This window comes from Garra rufa, chromosome 11 (assembly GCF_049309525.1).
Source record: "Garra rufa chromosome 11, GarRuf1.0, whole genome shotgun sequence".
Lineage (NCBI taxonomy): Eukaryota > Metazoa > Chordata > Actinopteri > Cypriniformes > Cyprinidae > Garra > Garra rufa.
This window is the reverse complement of record NC_133371.1, coordinates 25,488,684-25,515,598: the sequence shown is the minus strand read 5'-3', so window position 1 is coordinate 25,515,598 and position 26,915 is coordinate 25,488,684. Positions and strand designations below refer to the sequence as shown.

General features: G+C 34.9%; 3 protein-coding genes across 6 annotated transcripts in view; 2 read left to right on the top strand and 1 right to left on the bottom strand.

The window, feature by feature from the left end:
- The window catches only part of plekha7a (pleckstrin homology domain containing, family A member 7a), a 137,256-nt gene extending 132,059 nt beyond the window's left edge, over positions 1–5,197 (top strand). For 2 of the 4 annotated variants that reach the window (XM_073851057.1, XM_073851056.1), the window contains exons 25-27: positions 2,377–2,510; positions 2,594–2,727; positions 2,830–5,180. In XM_073851057.1, coding sequence (XP_073707158.1) covers positions 2,377–2,510; positions 2,594–2,727; positions 2,830–2,852 — 291 coding nt within the window. In that variant the 3' untranslated portion in view covers positions 2,853–5,180. Of the gene's footprint in view, positions 1–2,376; positions 2,511–2,593; positions 2,728–2,829 lie in introns of all 4 variants that reach the window. The other 2 variants (XM_073851055.1, XM_073851054.1) reach the window with 2 other exon arrangements.
- A 55-nt stretch (positions 5,198–5,252) lies between these two features.
- c11h11orf58 (chromosome 11 C11orf58 homolog) lies at positions 5,253–7,308 on the bottom strand. Its single transcript, XM_073851058.1, has 5 exons — positions 7,174–7,308; positions 6,663–6,746; positions 6,412–6,472; positions 5,917–6,026; positions 5,253–5,827 (listed from the first exon to the last, which is right to left on the bottom strand). The coding sequence occupies exons 1-5, from the start codon at positions 7,228–7,230 to the stop codon at positions 5,624–5,626; spliced, it is 516 nt and encodes a 171-aa protein (XP_073707159.1). The 5' UTR covers positions 7,231–7,308; the 3' UTR covers positions 5,253–5,623.
- A 1,544-nt stretch (positions 7,309–8,852) lies between these two features.
- On the top strand, positions 8,853–26,892 carry cd81b (CD81 molecule b). Its single transcript, XM_073850724.1, has 8 exons — positions 8,853–9,014; positions 10,540–10,654; positions 24,197–24,294; positions 24,824–24,898; positions 24,993–25,106; positions 25,197–25,298; positions 26,039–26,122; positions 26,211–26,892. The coding sequence occupies exons 1-8, from the start codon at positions 8,949–8,951 to the stop codon at positions 26,271–26,273; spliced, it is 717 nt and encodes a 238-aa protein (XP_073706825.1). The 5' UTR covers positions 8,853–8,948; the 3' UTR covers positions 26,274–26,892.
- Positions 26,893–26,915: the final 23 nt, after the last annotated feature.

Below are 26,915 nucleotides of genomic sequence, written 5' to 3'. Positions count from 1 at the left end.
TCAGAATTGCGTGATATAAACTCGCAATTTCAAGAAAAAAACTCAATTGCGAAATTTAAACTCACGATTGCAAGAAAAAAACTCATAATAACGAGATTTAAACTTGCAATTGTGAGAAAGGAAGTCAGAATTGTGAGATATAAATTCTCGATTCTTTTTTCTCAGAATTGCAACATAAATTAGCAATCTGGGAGTTATAAAGTCACAATTGCAAGATCTAAACTCACAGTGCTGACTTTTTTCACAGAATTGTGTGATACAAACTCACAATTCTTATTTTTTTCCTCAGAATTGTGACAGCCTTGCAATTCAAGATATAAACTTATAGAGTTAAGTTTTTTTTTCAGAATTGCGGGATATAAACTCGTAGTTGCGAGTTATAAAATCAGTAAGCCTTATTGCGTGATATAAACTCGCAATTTCAAGAAAAAAACTCAATTGCGAGATTTAAACTTACGATTTCAAGAAAAAAAACTCATAATTATGAGATTTAAACTCGTAATTGCAAGATTTAAACTCGCAATTTTGAGAAAGGAAGTCAGAATTGTGAGATATAAATTCTCGATTCTGACTTTTTTCTCAGAATTGCAACATAAATTCGCAATTTGGGAGTTATAAAGTCACAATTGCAAGATCTAAACTTGTAGTGCTGAGGGGTTTTTTTCAGAATTGCGTGATATAAACGCAATTAAATGCAGTTAGGAGTTATAAAGTCAGTAAACCTTATTGCATGATATAAACTCGCAATTTCAAGAAAAAAACTCAATTGCGAAATTTAAACTCACGATTGCAAAAAAAACTCATAATAACGAGATTTAAACTCGCAATTGTGAGAAAAAACTCATAATTGCAAGATTTAAACTTGCAATTGTGAGAAAGGAAGTCAGAATTGCAAGATATAAACTCAATTCTGACTTTTTTTTTCTCAGAATTGCAACATAAATTTGCAATTTGGGAGTTATAAAGTCACAATCCTGAGTTTTTTTCTCAGGATTGTGACAGCCTTGCAATTCAAGATATAAACTTGTAGTGTTACGTTTTTTTTTTTTCAGAATTGCGTGATAGAAACTCGTAGTTGCGAGTTATAAAGTCAGTAAGCCTTATTGCCAGATATAAACTCGCAATTTCAAGAAAAAAAAAACTAAATTGTGAGATATAAACTCTCAATTCAGATTTTTTTCCCAGAATTGCAACATAAATTTGTCATTTGGGAGTTATAACGTCACAATTGCAAGATATAAACTCACAGTGCTGACTTTTTTCTCAGAATTGTGTGATACAAATTCACAATTCTTATTTTTTTCTCAGAATTGTGACAACCTTGCAATTGGGTGTTATAAAGTTACAAATGCAAGATATAAACTTGTATTGCTGAGTTTTTTTTTTTCAGAATTGCGTGATATAAACTCGTAGTTGCGAGTTAAGCCTTATTGCTTCATATAAACTCGCAGTTTCAAGAAAAAACTCAATTGCGAGATTTAAACTCACGATTCTGAGAAAGTCAGAATTGCAAGATATAAACTCTCAATTCTGACTTTTTTCTCAGAATTGCAACAAATTCGCAATTTGAGAGTTATAAAGTCACAATTGCAAGATATAAACTATAGATATATAAAAGAGTGCTGACTTTTTTCTCAGAATAGTGTGATATAAAGTCGCAATTTGCAGAAAAAAAAAATTAATTGCGAGAATTAATCTCGCGATTGCAAGAAAAAAAAAGCTCATAATTGCAAGATTTAAACTTGAGATATAAAGACGCCTGAAAAATTGTGAGTTTATATCTCGCAGTTGACTTGACGAGGTTTAAGCCTAGTCCCAGACTAAAATGTAAGTCTGAGCTGTTTCAACTGAAACAAACTTGCACAACGTGCCAATGCCTTTGTTTTGTCTTAAGATGCACACCAGTAATGTTTTTTTTAAGGAACATTTATAAAAATTACTTAAAAGTCCTAACTGAACTATAGCCTAATCCTGGCTTAGTCTAAGTCCTGTCTGTGAAACCAGGCCTTTATCTCACAATTCTGACTTTATTTCTCGCAGTTGCGAGTTTAAATCTCACAGTTCTGAGAAATAAACTCTCTAAATAGAAAAATAAGTCAAAAATTTTTTATGCAGTGGCAGAAATGGGCTTCAAAATAGGGAGCTCACTCAAGGAGGTGAAAAAAAATTACCAACACTATCTCGCAACCATTTTTCAGCAAAGTTTAGATTATGTTGATAACTTAGAGGTCTTATAAATTTGTGTAGGCCTGTCACATATGATACGGTTGGCTTTTTAGGGTCAAGGTATAGGTAATTATAACTATTAAGTTGCAGATATTTATTTTGTATTATTTAAGATTAACTCAGTGTTTCATGGGATTCTTCTATTGTCAGCTGTCTATGCCCCGGAAGGTGCGCATCCCAGAGCGACTCATGGATGTGGAGTCAGATGAAGACCTGAGTCCAGAAGAAAAGGAGACTCGTTCTCGCACCGTGGCAAAGATAAAAAGCCTACTGTCTAAATCGAGGTATGGTGAGAAAGTAGGACTAGGAAGATGTAAATGGAATATGTACTTTCTTAGATGTTGAGTCTTCTGTTGTGGCATTTCAGTACGTCACAGTCAATGGATGCAGAGCAGGTAGATTTCAGTGAGCTGGATAAAGAGCAGGAGCAGCAGGAGAGAATCATGAGCATTCATCGAGCTCTCGCCAGAGAAGCCTCCATCAAGAGGAAGCAGGTCACAGGTGAGACATTATCCAGCATCTCTGGAAATATTATAATAGAGTATTTACATACACTGTGATCCTAATATTTATAAGTTATAATTTTAATCTTTTGTTTTGCAGCCAAAGCCATGTCTGAGTGCTAAAACGTGTTGAGAAGCATTCTTGGAAACCCAAAGATCAATATTTTGTGTGTGTTTTTGTACCAGATATTTATAATTCCAATTTCAGTCATGCAGCTCTGATGTTCAGAACGTTTTATATGCAAGATTGTTTTTAATAATTTTAACGGTGAGTGCTTTGAAAGCTAAACTTGAAGGTTTACCATTCTGACATTGTTGACAAAGTTTTCTAATTCTGCTTGACATTATTTTTTATCATGTAATTGTAACTATGGTACTTTTGCAGTGTTGTGTATTATGTATAAAAAATACATTGTGTTTCAATTCAGCAAAACACAGAAAACTGTCATCTTCATGTTATTAAATGCATCATTCAAAGTCCTAATTTTCATATGCTGACAGAAAATTAGAGCTCATGCTCTAAATAAAGTTTGTATGCCACAAAGTTACTACATATAAAGTTATTTCCTGTCTTAGTAAAAAATAACAGAGGTTCCAGATATACCATTATTCAATTTGTAGTCTTTTCATACCTGTTTGTAGACATGTAGTGCATGTTTCCTAGTATTTCCTGAGTAACCGATGAGAGATGGATTGAAACTTACGTTTGGATTGTCTCATGTTCTGGTCTCCATAGAAATTCATGTTAAAATGGGGTAAAAAGATTGACTGAATGAATTAACTGAAACTACAACTAAAAAAAAAAACAGTGCGTAGGGCTAATTAACCTCTGCATTAATTTGACTAGAAACACCAGAGACAGGAAATGTAAAACATGTATACGTTATGAGCATATTAGAATGATTTCTGAAGGATCATGTGACTGAAGCTACAGTATGTCCCAAAAGTGAGTACACCCCCCAAATTTCAACCTCAACCTTCTCAAGGGACAATACTATTGAAATGAAACTTGGATATATTTTAGAGTAGTCAATGTGCAGCTTGTATAGCAGTACAGATTTGTTGTCCCATGAAAATTACTCAACATACAGCCATTATTGTCAAAATAGCTGGCAACAAAAGTGAGTATACCATAAGTGAACTTGTCTAAAGTGTCAATATATTGTGTTAGCACCATTGTTATCTGGCACTGCCTTAATCATCCTGGGCACGGAATTGACCAAAGCTGCACAGGTTGTTGATGGGATCCTCTTCCACTCCTCATGGAGCTGCTCACATGGTGCTTCTCCACCTTACGCTCGAGGATGCCCCACAGGTGCTTAATAGGGTTCAGGTCTGGAGACATACTTGGCCACCCCATCACCTTCACCTTCAGCTTCCTCAGCAAATCAGTTGTCATCTTGGTGGTGTGTTTGGGGTCGTTATCATGTTGGAAAACTGCTGTTCGGCCTAGTTTCTGGAGGGAAGACATCATGTTCTGCTTCAGAATGTACAGTACATAATGGAATCTATGTTTCCCTCAATGAACTCCAGCAGCCGTCAAGCAGCCCCAGACCATGATGCTACCACCACCATGCTTGACCGTAGCCAAAACACAATTTTCTTAGTACTCCTCACCAGAGCATCGCCACACATGCTGGAAACCATCTGAGCCAAACAAGTTTATCTTATAGTCTCATCAGACCACAGGACATGGTTCCGGTAATTCATGCTCTTGGACAGGTTGTCTTCAGCAAACTGTTTGCAGGCTTTCTTGTGAGCCATATTCAGATGAGGCTTCCTTCTGAGATGACCCCTATGCAAACTGACTTGTTGCCCTGTGCGGCGTATGGTCTGAGCACTGACAAGCTGACCTTCTACTTCTGCAACCTTTAAAGCAATGCTGGCAGCACTCATGCATCTGTTTTTTGAAGCCAAGTTCCGCACCTGACACATGGAACAAGTGCTTAACTTAAGCACCTAATTTAAACTGCTCAAATACAAGACACACAACTTTGTATGGTCCTGTCAAGCAGACAAAAACATAAACATGATGAATAGGACATGTGGCTTTGCATGGTTAAACAAAATACTGCTGTCACTTATGGTGTACTCAATTTTGTTGCCAGCTATTTTGACAATAATGGCTGTATGCAGAGTAATTTTCAGGGGACAGTAAATCTATACTGATATACAAGCAGCACAAATATCCAAGTTTTATTTCTGTAGTATTGTACTTTGAGAAGATATACTTAAATGGTTGCTGAAACATCAGGGGTGTACTCACATTTGTGAGACACTGTATGATGCTAAAAATTCAGCTTTGAAATCACAAATTACATTTTAAAATATATATTCAAATAAAAAACAGTTATTTTAAATAGTAAAAACTTTGATGTACTTTGTATCAAATAAATGCAGGCTTTGTGATCAGTAGAGGCATTCAAAAAACATTAAAAATCTTACTGTTCAAAAACTTTTGAGTGGTAGTGTATATGCAAAAAGTTTTAAGTAAAGCTTTTTCGATATACAAACACGATCACAAAATTTCTACTTTTTATTGATACCTTTCCACACCTTTTAATACACACAATTGACATTGTCTGCAAATTGCTGTACCTCGCTGTCTTGATCATTTGATCCTGCTTCAACAGTTCAGTGAAAATTGTCATCTGCTCATCCTCATATTTATCTGAAATCATAAGGGGTGAGTAGTCTGAGATCGGATGAATTCAATTCATCCATGAACTATGCCCTTAAATTTGTAGAGAAGAAACGGTTCTCAACAAGACCAGGCAAGTCCAAATAACTTGACAACAGACATAATCACATTTAAAATTGAAATGTTCCAATTCTCCAATTTTAAACGAAAATAAAAATGTGCTCTGCAGAAATTACAACAAAAGCAATGCCATTTATTTGGATTTTACAAACGCCATTGTAAAAGTCTTTTTCTTGTCCTCCTTTGAGTCTGTGTGCTGTTCCTCTTTCTTGTGCTCTGTTTTGGATGAAGGCGTTTTCTCATCCTTGAGTGGTTTTGATGGTTGTTCAGAGGTCTTTTCTGAACTGTCAGACTTCTCAGGCACAGCAGCGCTCACAATCTCAGCAGGTGGATCGGGCTGGAGAGGAAGCACAGCAGTTCAACAACAGATTTGATCAGTCAAAGCTATGTTAGTCTCAATTTATCAACTTTATGCCAAGCTCAGACCTCGCTAAACCCCAGGCCACAGTGTCTCCTGTTCCTCCCTGATAATTTCCCATCCATACCCTGTTGATACTGGTGCTCGAGCGCAGCGCTAATCTTCTGATCCTCTGCCCCTAAAGACACACAAATGCAACAATTACCCTCTTTATGACAAGCAATTAAGCCATCAGTATTTTCCCATAACAATAAAATGTCTTGGTTGGTTTCAGACAGTGTATATCAGGTAGTTGTTTTATATTTTACAAGTGTAGAATGCATTGTAACCTGGTCCTCTGAGCACAATAAATGACAGGACATTACCAGTAGTTGCTTTAAAGGTCAGAGTATGTACTCTTTGACCAGTGACCACGGTAGGGAAAAGGATATGTGGTGTACAGGATGTCATCTGATGGTCAGGATTTGGAAGCATCTCATCCAACACAATAGGAGGGTGCAATTACTTTAGAAACTGTCAGCATTCAAATCCAGCAACCCTTCACTTCCGCCCAAGAGACTCACCGCTGCGGAAATGGGACGTCGACTTGTGATCCCCAATAACAAGACGTCCAGTGCGTTCTTTCTGTCAGTGCATGAAAACATATATAAAACATAACAGTTATGTTCAAATATATAAAATTCATATTCATATATAAAACATAACAGTTATGTTCAAATATATAAAATTCATATTCATATATAAAACATAACAGTTATGTTCAAATTAGTGAATTGTCTGAAACAAAGAAATTACTTAATAGAAACCAATGTACCTTTCCTGCTCCCATCAGCCTCAAAAACTTCTGCTTCCTTTCGTCTGTCCCTAAATCTGCCGATCCCCATTGTGTGGCTTCTGCCTGCATTTATAGGTCAAAACAGATCCATTTGAGCAATTAATGTTTTGTAGGAAAGCATATACACTGAAAACAATAATTTATAATTTATATTAATTTCATATATATATATATATATATATATATATATATATATATATATATACACACACACACACACATATACATACATATAAACATATACATATGTCTTAACAGATATAACCTGTAACTGAATTATCCGGTACTGTATTTATTATGCAGAAAACGCAATAAAGTATCAAACAGCCAGCTATTACACTAGTAACATGCATATATTAGTTCTTCGTCACACTAACGACATTTAAAAATAGTTACAACACATTGCTAACAATTTGCTAACATTGTTGGTTCATTAAAATGTCAAATCAGCTGTAGTAATTTCAGAAATGCATGATAATGGAAAACATACTTTCTCTGGAGATGCGGGTCGTTTTGTGCCTTTACACGTTTCGTCTGATGAACTCATTTTCAAAGGTTTTGAACTACAGTGGTCAAATAAACATTGCTTGCGCTTGCCTGCTCCAACGTTTGCTTAGCAGCTAGCACCTAGCTTGAACCACGCAGTGCATCTTGGGAGTTGTAGTTATAATGACGCGAATCTAATCTACTTTTCATGATGCGGGTCTACTTATTTTTAACAAAAGAAAAACAAAATATTATTAATGGCTATTAAACAAAATATTACATATTTGTAAGGCGGAAACTTTTGTATTTTCTACAGTAGCATTTGGAACTCCAGTTCACTTAAGAAAGGTTTAAAAACTGTTGAAATATGTGAGTTCTTTAAATGTTTCCTTTGATATGTGATTTTGTTTTTAATTTTTATATGCTTCTGTCCTATTACTATTATTATTTCTTCTCCTGCCAGCATTATGATGTTCTTAATATAACTTTTTTTAAAACAAGCATATCCATAAAAACTGGAGCTGAAATCAGATTTTTGGTTTTCAAAGTATGCGCTGATTTTGAGTCTGTTTACAACTTTTGGGCTAAGTAACAATTTCCACCCTCCTCTTTTCATATATACTGTATACACTACCAGTCAAAACTTTTTGAACAGTAATATTTTTTATTTTTTTATTTTTACTTTTTAAAGAAGTCTCTTCTGCTTACCAAGCTTGTATTTATTTGATCCAAAGTACAGCAAAAACAGTAACATTTAAAAAAAAACAATTTTGACTATTTAAAATAACTGTTTTCCATTTGAATATATATTAAAATGTAATTTATTCTTGTGATTTTAAAACTGATTTTTTAGCATAATTACTCCAGTCACACAAGCCTTCAGAAATCATTCTAATATTCTGATTTGCTGATCACAAAGCATTTGTTATTATTATTATGTTGAAAACAGCTGAGTAGATTTTTTTAAGTTTCTTTGATTAATAGAAAGTTCAGAAGAACAGCGTTGATCTGAAATAGAATCTTTTCTAACATTAAATGTCTTTATCATCACGTTTGACCAATTTAAAGCATCCTTGCTAAAAAAAAAAAAAATAGTATTTCTATCATTTCCATCATTTCTTTTCCAAAAAAATAAATAAAATAAAAATACTGACAATTTTAAAATAAATTCAAATAGAAAGCGGTTATTTTAAAAAAGTTAAAATATTTCACAATATTACTGCTCTTGCTGTATTTTGGATCAAATAAATGCAGGCTTGGTGAGCAGAAGAGACTGTTCAAAAACTTTTGACTGGTAGTGTAGTTTATATTCATTGTTCATCCACACATTCTTAGAGACATTTTAGCATATTTTTTGGAGTTTAGTCTAATTGTGGAAGTTATTTTTGATAATTATGATTAAGTTATTATGTCAAAAACGACCAGTCAATATATAACAAACTATAATATACAACAGAGTAATAATAATACAAATTAAAGACAATTATAAAGTCAGTTTTTGTACTGAATGGTGTGAATTTAGATTCGTCATGCATTGCCGTTTAATCAATTAAAACACGGTTTTTATATGTAAATTTGGGGCAGAGCTTGGCACGGAACACGGACGTCTCTCTCTCTCTCTCTTTTCAGGCTCAGTGAGTTTATATAAACACATGAGGTCGCGGGTAGTCTCTCAGAGATCCGGACTGCTTCATATCCTCTCATTTCTATCCGTGAAAGAGAGACTCACTCATCTTCCACCAGACCAGCATCAGTTTAGCACTTCGACGATATCAAGCCATGGCTGTTACCGGCTGCTCTCAATGCATCAAATATATGCTCTTCTTCTTGAATTTTATCTTCTGGGTGAGATTGTTTACCAATATTATTTTAATTATCGTTTTTTGTACTAATATTACTACTTGTTTCTTTTACTACCATTGAAAGTTTCTTAAGCAGTCCTTCGGGTTTTCATAATGAAAACGAATACGGTATTTTACGGTGTTGTATGGTAAATAATATGTAAAATACGATATTATTACTACACGGTGTGTTCTATATATGAACAAACTTGTAATGTTGAATTTTCCTGAGTTGAATGAAATCCAAGAACCCAATATACCTCAGAGAAATCTTCAGAAAACAATAAGTGTCATTCTGAAAGTTCTTGTGGGTCTATTGACTCTCATCTGAAGTAATTAGATGTGCTTTTCAACCCCAGATTTTTCTCATCAGTCTCATCAGAAAGATTTTTTTCACACTGTTAATGAGAGTTAAAGGACATTTAAAAAACAGTCTATACATGAACTGGAATTAATGCATGTCATGTCATAGGTAATTTGAGGTTTCTGTGCAAAGTGCAGCATACAATAAGTTTCTTTTGCGTCTAGCTAAATAGTGTAGCTAGTGTTTTTTTCTTTGCAACTGTATTCCTAGACATGAAGAAAATGTGTGTCTTTGGCTCCAGAGAGCCTCCTGTAGAGTGAGGGTTAGCTGTGGCTTTGCTGTATTTTTACACTCTCTATAATTATGTCCATGTGCTGTAGGGACACCATAACATAAGTACACCATAAAAGAACAGAGAGAGAGAATCACATGCGGACAGGTTGTAGTCAATTTAGTAAAACAGCTCGAACAGTCATTCTGCTGCAGTCACTTTATGAAATGTTTTACAGTCTGCAGAGCTTATTTAGACTAAAACATCACATAATGTTCAAACAATGACATTACAGAGTAAAACTAATCATGAGTTTTGAGGAATATCTAATTAGCAGCCAGACAAACATTATGGAATAACATTCATTACGCAAAATAAATAATGTTTACACCAAAAAGTCCTAAAAATAACAAACGTGTCATTTTTCAGACTCGTTTTAATAAAAGCCTGCAAAGTTTTTATTCAAGAGTCAAGACCTTTAACTTGTATGAGGATGATGTTGTGTGATATCACATCCACAGCGCCAATGCCAAACCCTCTTGAGATACGTATTGTTTCCCGCCATTGTACTTTACACGTTGCCAACACAAAAATATATTGGCCTCACTTCCAGAATTCGGTGACTGAAGCTGCCGCTTCCTGCTTCATGAATTACAAAAAATAAACAAACAAAAGCTATCACCGAGGACTGACTCTCAGAGTTGAAGCGGACCCCCACCCTTTTTTGTGCGTGAATAACACTAAACCTGTCAGATGCTTCTTCCCCAAATGCAGGAAGAAATGACCTCTGGAATGACCTCCGGAAATGAATTGAAACAAACATTTCTGGGCGATGACTTTTGCTGAAGGATTTTAAATTCTAGTTTTAAACAGTATTTAAATTGTGAATCTTTGCTGAAAAGCACAAGTAACCACTGTTTTTTCCCCTTTCTTTCGTCTTCTCTTTATTTTTAGCTGGCTGGTGGCGTGATTTTGGGTGTAGCTCTATGGCTTCGCCATGACAGTCAAACCAGCAGCCTCCTAATGCTCCAGTTTGAGGGGAATCAAGCACCAGGAACCTTTCATATCAGTAAGTGACTGGCGCTCACAATACAAAAGTTGGCTGAAAGTTGCTTTCTTGGAAATACTAATATATTGTATTAAGTATTAAAGGGATAGTTCACCCAAAAATGAAAATTCTGTCATTAATTACTCACCCTCATGTTGTTCCGAAGACCTTTGTTCATCTTTGAAACACAAATTAAAAATCACAAATTAAGACCTTCATTCATTTTCAGAGCACGAATTATGACATTTTTAATGAAATTCAAGAGCTTTCTGACCCTCCATAGACAGCAAGGGTCCTACCACTGTCAAGGTCCAGAAAAGTACCAAGAACAATGACAAAATAGTCCATGTGACATCAGTGGTGGACAAAATGGACTATTTTGACCATGTTCTAGTTACCTTTCGTGATCTTGAATGTTGTAGGACCTTTGCTGTCTATAGAGGGTCAGAAAGCTCTCGGATTTCATCAAAAATATCTTAATTTGTGTTCTTAAGACAGACAAAGTTCTTACGGGTTTGAAGCGACATGAGGGTGAGTAATTAATGACAGAATTTAAATTTTTATTTCCCTCAAATAGGTTCAGATTTAAAATCGTAACTGCTTTCTAGTTCCAATTATCCTACCTAGTTATTTACACTAGCCACCCAAACCCTATCATAACCCTCTGAAAATTACCGTGCCCATTCATTTCCAACCTAAATGCTCACTTATGCACAATGTTGTTAATTTTATCCTCTTACAGTATAATTTAGATACTGAACATTTATTTGGACTGTGCAGTGTAATATTTCAGATTTAAGAAGTCATTCGTCATCAAGTTGCGTCTTATTTAACATTTTGCTCATGTATGCTTTATTATATGTGATCCTGTACAATGTTGATTCAAGTAGCGAGCAGGATATATGAATTATTATTTTAAAAAAAGTATATATTTCTTTCTTTCTTTCTAATAATTTAAACAAATATAACAGGTTCAAGCACTTTTAGGCATTTAAGGTACATATGGAAAAAAGACATTATATATTATTTATCAAGCCTGTAATAACCTAAATCAATGATAAAAAAGCTTTTTTGGCAAATCCAGGTCATTTACCATAGAAATATGATGTTTTTTTTAAACATTTATGACTGTTATAGTGCCAGCTGTGGTCCAGTCTCCCTAAAACTTTGCATGCTTGTTTAGAATCACCTGTTGCATGTGCTCACCAGGTTTGGTAAAGTTTTGTTAAGGGTTTATAGGCTTTTGGGTATCTTTGGACAGACCCTGGATCCCAAAGCGTAAATTTCAACATTTTTTTTGATGATTATTGACCTCGAGAGTTTTTTCCAGAAAGAGTAAAAAACCTGGGACTAGTTTTAGAAAAGGTAGCCCTGCCCCTTTCGAACGTTTTGGCGTCCCTTTGGGTCCGTGTAACGCTTCACAATTCAATTTTCAATTTTCAATTAAAAAATGGAAAAACAGATAAATGAAACCAAACGCCCATTTTTCAATTTTTGCAGTTACATGAAAGATCGATTATTCAAATTTTCTCTTCTTTTTTTCAACTTTACTTTTGCTAAACTGTGACTTTTTAAATGATAAATGAATAAATGAATTCCAAGCGATTTATATACTTTCTCCTTTTTCTTGCGCTTTGCGCTGTGGGCTGTACCATTATTGCCGGGTGAGGGGGGGACTTCAGCCGACTACAGTACGTGTGCGGTGCGTACGCACACTCTACAGACAAGCAGAATAGACGCAGAAATCAAAGTAAATTCATTAGATTATTATTGAATTAAACAATAACATAAATTGTATTAATAAATTAATTTTATAATAAATTAATAAAATGTACTGCATATACAGTAAAGCAGATGAGCCCCATTAGCTAAACGTTAGCAACGGCTATGGCTTCGTTCTTATTATATTAGTTTTTAGTTGAGGTTTATGGAGGTTAGAGTGTCTAAAATTATAAAATGACAAAGGTCTCGAGTCGAGCGCGCGCGTCCTCATTCCAAGGAAGGACTTTTGTTCTATAGTTCGTTCCTGTGGAATTGTAACATTCTTTTTGTGTTCACGCTATATTTGGCGTTTATATTGTTGCTTAGAGAAAGTGTTGAAAACTGCCAATAAAAACCGAATATAAGCAAGCACCACCTAGCCCCACACAACTTTATTTAATCTTATTCTTTTCTTGCTTTTTCTCAACTATGTCATAGTAGGCCTATAGCCTATAATAATCAGTTAAAACGTTATTATACCATCTGATGCTGCTTACAGCCATATGATTGCGCTGCCGTGCAGTGCGGGCGCCCATATTGATGGAAACCATTTTAGTAGCCAACGTTAACAAGATGGATTAATGTGTAGCTAAATGATTATTAATAGCTCGGCAAAAGGGGATTTGAACCCGTGTCGCGAGTTTGGTGTTTCACTTTCTATTGCTTAATGATGTTCCATATAAAGCGAATTTTCAGGGGATGCCTCTGAAAAGTACAAGTAGGAAATACAGCACCTATATGTTTATTCATTTGTATGGAACATCATTAAGCAATAGAAAGTGAAACACCAAACTCGCGACACGGGTTCAAATCTACGATGCCCGCCAGGGGACACCTTCGTTCGGTTCACTTATGTTTGTCGTGGCCACGACATATAAACTCGTGGGAACATGATATTATGTCGTGGCCACGAGATATTAATTCGTGGGAACGTCATATAAATTCGTGGGAACGTCATATTATGTCGTGGCCACGAGATCATTTTGTCGAGGTAACGACATCCTTATGTTGTGGCCACGAGATATTAACTCGGGAATGACATCCTTATGTCGCCACGAGTTTACTACATAAACAAACCTGCGTGACCATAGTAACCCAGGATTAGATATAGGTGTATTACTATTTTATTTTGAGTTAACAAATGATTGTATCAATTATTATAGAAATTAATACAATATTAAATGATTATATTAACAATGGGCGATGCTGTCTGTTCGCGATGTAGACAGCATTCAAAAGTTTATTATGAATAAATATTACAAAGTACATCAAATAAAATAGCCCTACAACAAATATTTTATGCATCCCACATTCTTGTCCATTAACTGATCCTATTTTTTACGTAATATTTGTATTATTCGTTTATATTCGTTATTTCCCCCTTTATTTCGATCTCTTAATGTTCTTAATGATATGCTACTGTAAGGTATGACTGGGGTTCTCACTGAAATGCAGTTTAAATGTTGAATTTACCATATATTGTAATTTATTTAGTCTAATTAATAGACAAATATAGTGTTTCACTGAAGAGTGAATTATTCAAGTAGTTTCATTTGGAAATCATTTATCGTCACACAGAATACACCTACATGACATTCCTTCTACTGATCGTCTTTTTTCCCGTATTATAATTATCAATAATAATTATTATTATTAGCAGTAGTAGGCTAGTAGTAGTAATTCATATTATTATTGTATATTTTTTAATTTTCGTTTATATTCGTTTTTACCCCTAATTTTGCTATCTTTACTTAACGTTCTATGTAGAAATGATACTGTAAATGCTTGACATGCTATGACTGATTTTAACTGTAGTTTAAAGTTTGAATTGAACATATATTTTATTTCATTTCGTCTATATAGACTATATAATACTATTGTGTTTCACTGAGGAATGAATCATTCACGTAGCCTAGTTTCATTTATTAATAAAAACATTTTCGTTTATCGTGACACACGGGTGTAAATGCAATCATAAAGTCAAAACTTAATTGGTAGCTTGTCAGGCGTGAAAAAATATAGCCCTAACCAGTTATTAAAATAATAATAGCCTAATAATAATTATAATAATAATAAATGATAAGTGACTTAAAGCTATATTTTTTATTTATTGTGTATCGCTTTATCTAAATAACGTTGTGTAAGCTATAGACCTATGTTATTTGCCATATATTTTGCAAATATTGTGAACGACAATTATGATAATACAGTTTTGTTTTTGTGATTGTAGTTATGCCCGTGTGTGACCATAAACGATTTACAAATGAAACTATACGTGAATGATTCACTCGTCAATGAAACACTATTTATATAGGTTATCTAGGTAATAATTAGACGAAATAAAATGAAATATATGTTAAACTGCATTCCAGTAAAAATCCCATCATATAGCATAATCAAAGCTCATGGCATGTCCAGTATTTACAGTATCATTTACATTAAGAACGTTAAGAGATCGAAATAAAAGGAAAAATAACGAATATAAACGAATATGTAAGGGATAATGTACAGGCAGCCGGTAGTTATCGCAGAAATAAGAGTTGCTAACGTTTAGCTAATGGGGCTCATCTGCTTTACTGTATATGCAGTACATTTTATTAATTTATTATAAAATTAATTTATTAATTAATACAATTTATGTTGTTGTTTAGTTCAATAATAATCTAATGAATTTACTTTGATTTCTGCGTCTATTCTGCTTGTCTGTAGAGTGTGCGTACGCACCGCACACGTAGGCTACTGTAGTCGGCTTAAGTCCCCCCCTCACCCGGCAATAATGGTACAGCCCACAGCGCAAAGCGCAAGAAAAAGAAGAAAGTATATAAATCGCTTGGAATTCATTTATTCATTTATCATTTAAAAAGTCACAGTTTAGCAAAAGTAAAGTTGAAAAAAAGAAGAGAAAATTTGAATAATCGATCCTTCATGTAACTGCAAATATTGAAAAATGGGCGTTTGGTTTCATTTTTCTGTTTTTCCATTTTTTAATTGAAAATTGAAAATTGAATTGTGAAGCGTTACACGGTCCGTGTACTTTTTCGTTCATTCATTATTCAATTTCGGAATGAAAGATGAAATTTAAAAAAGGGTGCAGCTTGGTTTCTTGTTTAAAAGAAAAAAAGCAGAAATGGCTGTATTTTGTTTTCCAAATGTATTGTTGTCATCAAATAATAGTAATAGAAAATTGGACGCATTTCCGATCGTTTTTTAATTTTATAATATTTATTTGTACATTTATTGTATTTCATTTGACTGATCCTATCTTTCCCCGGAAGTAAATTACACCGTCGTGCGGGTATCAATTATTATTGTCTAGTATCACTAAAAATACTACTAAGATCCATATTACTATCACACGAGCCAATGGCAATTAAATGCACGGATGCATAGTCAGATAATGAATGAAATACAACTGTTCACGACAGAAGATTGTATTTGACTCATGCTGCATATGCAATGACAATTATGCCTACTGTAAATATAGATTTACAACTACGATTAGAGTTGTTTGCATAAAATGCACCGTGAACATTCACACGTTTGCCTAGCTGTGATAGGCTACAATTTATCTCCATTAATACTATTTTCTCAATTCTGCGCATATATTTTCATTTACCCTACATCAATTGCTCGATCAATATTATCATCACATATTTTACATTTGTAACTGTAGGTACCACAAACAATTTAATATAGCTAAGTTTGTGTATTTTTACAGGTAGTAAAATACTGTGTGCTGCTTATAAACACCAGAGAGATAATGATTCATGAAAAAGATGGTTTTTCTTTACTCATCTCACTTGCACAAAATAAATGCAGTAATAGAAAGTACAGAAACGCACAAAATACACTGAAATACACTGAGAATTATATGCATTTAAAAATTTGGTGGGGTTGAAGTCATCCCCCCGGATCTTCTGCATCCACTCAGCCCGTACGCATGCAGCGTCAACGGGGAATGCGACAAAACGGTACAAAAATGCACAGAACGATGAAGTGCTGAGTCTCCTCTCTTGAATCCTAAAAACACTCAATGTGAAAAAATATCTCTGTGGTAATGGAACTCGGTCGCTGTTGTCTCTCGCTCTCGCTGTCAGATCACCGGAAGTTTTCACCTGAAGTACTGGCCCATAGTGATGCGCGGGTTGGGTTTTTTTTTCAACCCGCGGGTCCCGCAATTATGAAATTATTTGGCCCGAGCCAGCCCGCCCCGCACCACTGTGTCTATTTTTACAACCCGCCCCGCACCCGCGACTATTAAATAAACATACTATGCATTGTAATGCAAATGAAAACAGCTTTTTTTTTTAGCCCGAAAGTGCTTGGAAACATCGCCCTTTAAACTGGCAACAACATACTGTACGATTATGAATATGAACCATAAATCAAATCATATTAATAACAAGATAATCAGTGATGTAACGTTAGTGGTACCAGAAGAAAAGTGGGTAGGCTAGAATTCATTTATGAATATCGTTTTAAACTTTCTATTTGAACGCATTCGTTTACTTGGACTGAAAGGTTTACAGGTTCACTGGTTTAAGGAAGTTCTGATCATAAAAATCGGCTCCTTTTTATTTGTAAGGTATTGTTTTCTTTATTATGTACTGTTTAAAATGACTTCGGTCCGGGAGACGCAGCGGGCGCAATAACCAAATACATTTCAAAGCAAGCCGGTGCCACAGTCCTGACTGCATCATTGCTGTCTTTATTGTGTGTTTTTAGCGAATATTTACATTAATTCACATATGACTGGATGTGGTTGACTGTCATGATTTTGGCTAATGCAGGAAAATGCGCATCAGAGGAGATTTAAATACGCATAGCACCAGGCCTGCAGAGCTGAATGTGCGCTCGCGCAACACAGTCTCACTCCCAAGTCGTCACATATTGACGTTTGGACAGGACCCTTTGGCGTCGCATTTTGACGCACAGGGTACCCCTTCAGCGTCATTTTTGGACGTGCAGGGTCCTCCACTACTTTAAATAAGAAACCCTTGGCTTCAATAAGCTGACGCGAAAGGCACTGTGAAGGTTATCGTCATGATTAAATGATCTATTGGGTAATAATATTGCCATTATTGCATATGTATTGGGGTGTGATTGTTCAATGCAAACAGTCACAACAGACACATTTACGAGCACGTAACCCAACCCCTGCCCCTAAACCTAACCACTTGTCAATAACTTAATAACAATAACGAGAACTTGTCACTTCTCGGAAGCTGACCCGTTTTGGCCCTTTAAACAACATGTAATGAATCTGATCCATGATTTTGTCGTCACAGAGATATTTTTTCACATTGAGTGTTTTTAGGATTCAAGAGAGGAGACTCAGCACTTCATCGTTCTGTGCATTTTTGTACCGTTTCGTCGCATTCCCCGTTGACAGAATTGAGAAAATAGTATTAATGGAGATAAATTGTAGCCTATCACAGCTAGGCAAACGTGTGAATGTTCACGGTGCATTTTATGCAAACAACTCTAATCGTAGTTGTAAATCTATATTTACAGTAGGCATAATTGTCATTGCGTATGCAGCATGAGTCAAATACAATCTTCTGTTCGTGAACAGTTGTATTTCATTCATTATCTGACTATGCATCCGTGCGTTTAATTGCCATTGGCTCGTGTGATAGTAATATGGATCTTAATAGTATTTTTAGTGATACTAGACAATAATAATTGATACCCGCACGTCGGTGTAATTTACTTCCGGGTAAAGATAGGATCAGTCAAATGAAATACAATAAATGTACAAATAAATATTAGAAAATTAAAAAACGATCGGAAATGCGTCCAATTTTCTATTAGCCTACTATTATTTGATGACAACAATACATTTGGAAAACAAAATACAGCCATTTCTGCTATTTTTCTTTTAAACAAAAAACCAAGCTGCACCCTTTTTTAAATTTCATCTTTCATTCCGTAATTGAATAATGAATGAACGAAAAAGTACACGGACCTTACACGGACCCCTTTGCAATGGAGAGTCGTAAGTTCAACTTTTTTTTTTACTCTCCAGAGAATCTTCCTGTACTGGTTTGGTTCTGATCGGGCGAAAAACCTAGGACTAGAAAAAAATACGTTTTTTTCAAGAAATGCAAAATATCCAAATATTTTGCGGATTCCAACGACATAAGACACTTAAGCTTGCGACAAACGGTTTAGGAGTTATGAGCGGTTTCATACTTTTGATCGCTGTAATGGCCCCATCAGGCCGATTGGGGTGAGCCTTGGTGACGTTGTAGATGGTGGGGGTACTACCATCCCTCCAAGTTTCAAGTCTCTACGACTTACGGTTTGGTCTGCGCGATCAGTTTTACGTGGAGATTACTGATCCTTGGCCATTCTAACAATTACAATAGGGTTTCAGTGCTACGCTGAATAAACAGATAACAAACAAAATGAATGTGCAAAGTATCATGCTCACCTAGATGCTGTTGCTGTTATAATAGTTTGTTAAAAACAGTGTTGGGCAGTAGCTAGTTACATGTAATTGTAATCTGTTGCAGTTACTCAGAAAAAACTGTGTAATCAAGTTACAGTATTAAAAAAATGTCAATGATTACAAAGGCGGTTACATCTGAATGTTTTCACACACAAACAGATTTGATTAATTTCTTTTCCAAGTTGTTCTAAAATATGAGACACCAATGTTTCAGGAGTTAAGGACACAGAATAGAACACATGCTTATTCGATAACTTTTTTATTTCTTTATTGATTGAATGTTTTTTTCCAAGGCATTGTTTGATGCAGGTGTTTCCTGTCATAGCCATGCAAAGATTTGATCTCAGACAGTATCATAGCTATTAAACTAATCTTGTTATGATTTTAAACCTGTATTTAACCTCTGAACTATCTCAAAGTAAAACAAAAGCTGCTAAAGTGATTTTGTGGTGGCTGTGCTTTAAAATTAAATGATTATAATTTAAATTCAAGTGATGAAGGTTTTGATTTTGGCAGTGTTGAGTACTACTGTAAGGTTAACCCTGCCTGTTTTAAATGGTCCAAAATGAACAGATCTACATTCATTATAAAAGTAAAAAAAAAAATGAATTAATAAAAAATAAAAAATTAAGTAATTGAAATAGTTACACTATTTATTACATTTCAAATAGGGCAACTTGTAATCTGTAACCCATTACATTTCCAAAGTAACCTTCCCAACACTGTTTGTTAATATGAACAATAAAGAAGCCTTTGCACTGTGAACTTTAAGAAACAATTACTCTTAAAATAGAGTATCATGTGTCCTCAAAAGTAGGAAGCTGGACTCTAAGAGGGCCACTAAATCACTGCGTGTGTGTAACCTGGTTATGAGGACCAAGTGTCCATACAATACCACTAATATTTAGCTTGTGGGACTTTTTTGGTCCCCATGAGAAAAACAACTTATAAATCATACAGTAAGAAGTTTTTTGAAATCTAAAAATGTAGAAAGTTTTTTGTCAGAATACAGTTTGTACAGTATAAAAAAAACATTACAGCTATGGAATAAGTATGGTCTCCATAAAACATGGAAACCCAACATGTGTTTCAACAACTATGATGGCAGCAACACAATATCATTGCATAAGAGCTTTGATCCTGTTTGTCATGTAGTCAGATGGAGTCTTTAATAACACTGCATTCCGCTGCTTTCACATGAAGTCTGGGATTCTACAGACACTCCCACAGGGAGTTTTTAAAGATCCAGGGAAAGACTAAAAGTTACCACAGGGTGTGTTCATACTCCACCCATATATGCACACACACACAAGCACACACACTCACTCACGTTTACACACTTAACCACAGCAGATGTACGCAAAAAGTTCAGTGGCACAAGGTCAGCATGTTGTGGGCACTAGTGTAGAGTTAGCGCCCATTAATTTTTGTAGAAAGCATTGGGTTGTCTCTCTCCACTCAGTATAAGTACATGGAGGAACTAGAGCTCCGCCTGTTTCTTTTTATAGCCACAACAACCTTTTCTGATTAAAGAAGGTGGGGTTGTTGGTCTGGCCCACCCAGGGAAAAAAGAGAGAGATGAAGCGCTCCCCTCCCACTGCTACTGAACATCCGTGTAATTGAAAAAGCCCTGCTCATGTGCCCGTTACACCACAAATTAGAATGAGCAGTGCTTGGGATTGCTCAAGTGCTGGTTAGACAACGCTAAAAATATGTTCAAGTCGGCCGCTCCAGCAAATCATTATAGTTTAGAGAAGAATCTGGCAGGAGAATACTTACAGATTCCTAAATATAAGTTTTAAACAGAGAGTAGAGTTCCTGCAGCAGGAATAGCAATGTATATATGCACAATGAAATATGCACAATGAATATATCTAAAAAAAAAAAGAGGATCCAATATCATGTACTTGTGGATGTATAGTATATACAAAATATACTCATTAAATACATGACATACAAGTTTCAATAGAAATGACAAAAGAAGTATATTTTAATTTACCATAAATGCTTGTCAGTACATTCAGAAGTATTCAGTTGTGATCAGAAGTTTACATACACCTTGCTGTATCTGCAAAATGTTAATTATTTTACCAAAATAAGTGGGATCATACAAAATGCATGTTATTTTTTATTTAGTACAGATCTGAATAAGATGTTTACATATAGTCTACAAGAGAAAATAATAGCTGAGATTATAAAAATGACCCTGTTCAAAAGTTTACATACGCTTTTTAATACTGTGTTGTTACTTGAATGATCCACAGCTGTGTTTTTCTGAGTCCCTTGTTTGTCCTGAACAGTTAAACTGCCTGCTGTTCTTCAAAAAAAAAAAAAAAAACTTCAGGTCCCACAACATTTTTTTTGTGTGTGTATTTGAATACTTTCCAACAATGACTGTATGATTTTGAGATCCATCTTTTCACACTGAGGACAACTGAGGGACTCATATGCAAATATTACAGAAGGTTCAAATGCTTACTTATGCTTCTGAAGAAAAAAAAATGCAATAAGAGCCGGGGGTGTAAACTTTTGAACAGAATAAAGATGTGTAAATTTTTCTTATTTTGCCTAAATATCATATTTTTTTTCATTTAGTGCTGCCCTTCAGAAGGTACTTACATGTTTCCCAGAAGACAGAATCAGTTAAATTGACCCTGATCTTCAAATTCAAAAAGTTTTCACCCCCTGGCTCTTAATGCAATGTGTTTTCTTCTGAAGCATCAGTGAGCGTTTGAACCTTCTGTAATAGTTGCATATGAGCCCTTCAGTTGTCCTCAGTGTGAAAAGATGGATCTCAAAATTACACAGTCATTGTTTAAAAGGGTTCAATTAAACAAAAATGCTGAAAAACCAAAGCAACTATTATTTTCTCTTGTGGACCATATTTAAATGTCTTTTTTTTTTTGCTAAATATACCATTCAGGTCTACCCTGGAAATCCAGAGGTCTCGCGAGAGCACAATTTGAATTGTCTCTGCAAGACAATCTGGCATCGAGCAATGATCCACATTACTGCATTACGTAAGCAGTTCTGGGAACCAATCAAATCGGTGTATCTGATGTAGGCGGGCCAGAGGCGAGCTAAGCTGATGATGACAGCGCTCCGACGTCCGGAATCATTTAGTAAACACTGAAAGATGACTACAGATGAACACCAGTTGTTCTTTGGCCGCTACAATGAACGAGTTAGACTTGGCTTTTCATATAAAAGAGGAACAGAAAACCGCGCTTGAATCGTTCTTTTGTAAGAAGGACATTTTTGCTGTTTTGCCGACTGGATACGGCAAGAGTTTAATCCATCAGTTAGTGAAAACTTAGTGATTGGTGTGTGGCGTTATCCAATTGCGTGCATTGAGATGCTTGGTGCCGCCCCTCAAGTTAGACACTTTTCATTGCTCGATGCCAGACCCTTAATCTTAATAGATTAGGGTCTGAATTTTTCCAGGCTAATTCAGTTCAGTACTAAATAAAAAATAACATGTATTTTGTATGATCTCTCTTTTTTGGGTAAAAAAAACTAAACATTTTTGCAGATTCTGTAAGGTGTATGTAAACTTTTGACCTTAACAGTACTTTCGCCATATTTCAAAGACAATAGGTGTAAGTTTGCTCAAAAATTAGGTATTTTGAAAAATGACGTTAACCATTGACTTCCATAGTATGAAAAAAAATGTTTACCAACAACTAACATAGAAATCACACAGTTTCTTCTGTAGTCCTGAATAGACAAACTGCTTTACAGTGCATGTTTCGTCACTGATGTAATGATGAACAAAATACTGTAACATAGATGTGTCAATAACGATTGTTTTGTTAATCGAATAATCAGTCGATTATTCTGACGATTAATCAAGTAATTGTATTTTTTGTGGTAAAAAATAGACCAATGGACTTTAAAAGACTTAAAATACATATATAATAGCAATGAGGCAATAATAGTTAAAATAAAACATCAAAAGCAAGTAATCACATGGTTTCAATGGACAAAACCGTTAAAATACATTATATAAAAAAACCAATATTATCATAATGTACATTATGTATTTAATCAAATGTGTTGCCAAGTCCGTGGTTTTCCCGTGGAATTTGGCCTACTTCAACACTGTTGCCACGGATTGTTTTTCATGTCCGCAAATTGAAGTGACCCCAATAGCATGATATTCATCCCCTGGAATGCGAATTTTACCAGGGGAACACTGCCAAAAAATGTGTATTTAATGGGGACCCCCTTAAAACACGATTGGGCTAGAGTAGCAATTGGGTGGGTTTTGTTATGAAAACCTGGCAACCCTGAATTTATTAGCATCATTAGTCTATGGGACCTATGGGACACTTAAAAAATGTCACTTTAAATCTCGACAAAATATGTAAATGAAATTTGTATATATTTGAAATAAAAGATATACAAATAAAATACACTGTACTGACTATCAGTATTACTTCATGGGTTTAGAACAAACTAACAAACAAATAACAGTATAAACAATAATAATACATTTGCAGTTATTTACAGGCAAGCTGAAAAGCAGATGGCATTTAGAGATGGGTTTGTTTTCAGATGCTGTTGTTAGAGTCTAATGGGGCACAGAGGGCAAATCTGGCCTTGTTATGTAGTGGGTTCCTGTTTAGACTAGATCTTCCTATGCCTGTTTATAGTTTGCATGGTGAAGTGCTCTTTTACCTAAAGCCTGAAATACTCTCTGTCTCTCTCTCTTTCTGTCTGACTCTTGCAGCGTTTAAAGCTACTGCTAAATCAAACAGGAAAATCCACATTAGCCTTTTCCCATTTGCATTGTTTGTCTGAATTCCACTGCCAACAACAAAATGAGCAAAGAGAGGAATAGATGAAGCCAGCTCAGCATTGAGTTGCAAGAAGAAAAATAGCGTATAATTTATTTTGTGCGTTATTTATTTATCATTAGTTTATTATTCTGTCACTTCACATACAGTAGTTTCAGATACACTTAAATGCATTGCTAAGACAACTTTAAAGGCGATTTTCTCAATATTTCGATTTTTTTGCACCCTCAGATTCCGGATTTTCAAATAGTTGTATCTTGGCCAAATATTGTCCTATCATAACAAACCATACATCAATGGAAAGCTTATTTATTCGCTTATGATTGGTTTTGTGGTCCAGGGTCACCAGTATATAGTGAGAGGGTTCAAATGCTGCACACATGCCATCTAGTGGCAACATACTGCATAACTGCAGTTGCTAAAGTTATTTCTACAAATGAAAACAGCTGTTCATAAAATATAGAAAGTGCTTGAGCATGTGCAATTAATATAAACATCTCTGTTTATGATGTTAAGCTCATACATGCATTGTTTTTGTTTCTCTTTCAGGTGTGTATGTTCTTATAGCAATTGGGGCTGTAATGATGTTTGTGGGGTTCCTTGGTTGTTATGGAGCTATTCAGGAATCTCAGTGTCTCTTAGGAACGGTGGGTTTTTACTCAACTCATACTATTCATGCTGCATGCCTTTAAGAGATATACAATTCATCTTCAAAAGAGCTTTACAAGAACTAAACTACACTTTACTTGTGGTTCCAAATTATAGGCGTAGTTTTACTTTAGCCTAGAGTATTTGATGATGATCCAGTTTTAGACTATGTTACATGGATAAACTGCCATGTGTTATTTTCTCAAACGTTAAAATTCATCCATAAAGATTATTAATATGAAAAGAAAATTTACATTATACATATAAAATAAATTAGCTTTGAAAGTGTATTCTCCTAAAGCACAACTAAGTGGCTTTTATTTCAATAATATTATATATTCTGCAAGAACAGCTTTTTAAAAAGCCATTTCGATATGATGTGAATTTGACTAATGATGATAAAATATTTTCTGTTTAACATGAGAAGTTGATTTGAAGAGATGTTTCATGTTTTGTTCTAAATATAGTCTTACCTTAAACATTCTTCCTATTCCAGTATTTCTTAATCTCACAATTTTTCTTCCTCAGTTCTTCACATGTTTAGTGTTGCTTTTTGCCTGTGAGGTTGCAGCAGGAATATGGGGCTTTATTAACAGGGACACGGTAAGGCTACATGCACTCAAAAAATCAAAAATGTATTTAAAGACTTCATTTTGATATTTTAAGACTGTCACTCTCCTGCTTTCTATCTGCCCAGATCTCTACTGAGCTCATTAACTTCTATGATGCTGCGTACATTAAAGCTGTGGATCCTGTGGACACAACATCCAGACAGGCAGCTTCCAAAGTTCTGGAGGTCTTCCATGACACAGTGAGTTGTAAAAATGAATTCTTTCATCAAAATCCTCTGTTTTGGACAGTTATTAATCCGTATTTCTTTCCACACTCTCTCTATATCTAGCTGGACTGCTGTGGTAAAGGGGATGATAATCAACTTTTCACAGCTGTCCAGGCCACTCTGTGCCCCAAAAGGACAATGCCAATTGACCCGCTCATCTCCCAGGTAATTTCTATATGGTTAGGACCATGATAGAGAACTCATTTCATTTCTGATCTGGAGGAAAGAATGTAAGCAAATGACCAATATTTTGGCAAATTTGTATTTATTTTTTCACTTGTTTATTAGTTTTATCAATGAACAGGTTTATGCATTTCAAAAATGACTATTTTTCGAAATCATTCGAGGTGTATTTGACTTTCTTCTTTCAGATGAATAAAATTAAGTTATATTGAAAAATGTCCTGGCTCTTCCCAGCTTTATCTTAAAATCTCAATGCCTATTCACTGCCATTATAAAGTTTCTAAAAGCCAGGACATTTTTTAATATAACTCTGACTATATTCATCTGAAAGAAGAAAGTCATATACACTTAGGATGACTTGAGGGTGAGTAAATCATGGGGTAATTTTCATTTTTGGGTGAATTATCCCTTTAAATAAAATCAGAAAGCTCTGTCGCGATTTTTCTGAGCTCAGAAATCTTGCCTGTTTCATTTATGTATGCATCAAAAGTTTATAGTTTGCTTATGTTAAATCTCTGTAATTCAAATGCCAAGAAATTTTATATGCAATTCATATACATAAATATAAAATAATGCCTAAACTTTTTTTTGAGTGTAGTTGGAATTGTGCTAAATTATAACCAAACTATTTAAAATAACAAACTTAAAACAACCAAAAATGTATATATTTGATAGTTGACAGTGTGTTTGACTGTGGAATGTATTGATGTTTTGCACTTCAGAGTTGCCACACGAAGCTAAGGGACCTGTTCACTGAGAAACTCCATGTCATTGGATTGGCCGCCCTAGTAATTGCTGTTATTATGGTGAGAATGAACACACAGACTTGTGCTAGAAACTAAAATTTCTCTTACAAAACGGCTGTGTGGAATTTTCTCTTTGATGTGTGTCCAGGTTTTTGAGATGATCTTCACCATGGTCCTCTGCTGTGCAATCCGCAATGCTCCTGCATATTAAGTTGCTGGATGAAACTGATCAACAATGTTTGATTTTTGCTAGTGATTGGCAGGAGGCCATTTCACTTCTACATTTCCTCTCTTTTCGAGTTCAAGTGTCCAAACACTAAACACTGAACATTGCTCCCTGTGTTTGTAGAGAGGACTTTCTATGTGAATACTCTCCATCAGAATACAACACCAAGGGCTATTATAAATAAACCAGTAACCAATATCAGGGAGGAGGAATAATGTGATTGACAGTAACATGGATAACAGTGGTTTTATGTTGTATTGTTTTACTTTTATTTAATCATTTGTTTAGATTAGAATAACCTAGATTAAATTTATAATAGTAAAAGTGCTTCAACACACTCTTTAAGTGTGTATGTGCGTGCTTCATTGTGATGTTTATAGAGAGATAAACGGTAACTTATGAATCTGTTATGCAACAAGTCAATTTGTGTCTTCTGAGAATGCATAACGTAAACTAGACTTTACCAGCCCATAATGTCATGATAATCGAATGATAACCCACATGAAACAAATCAAACTTTACCCAATTAGCCTGTGGTATTTTTATTGTGTGGACATTCAGTTTATTTCTAATAAACCTTCTATTTAAAATCTCTGCCAAATTATTTTGTTATTATTGTTGTGTTAC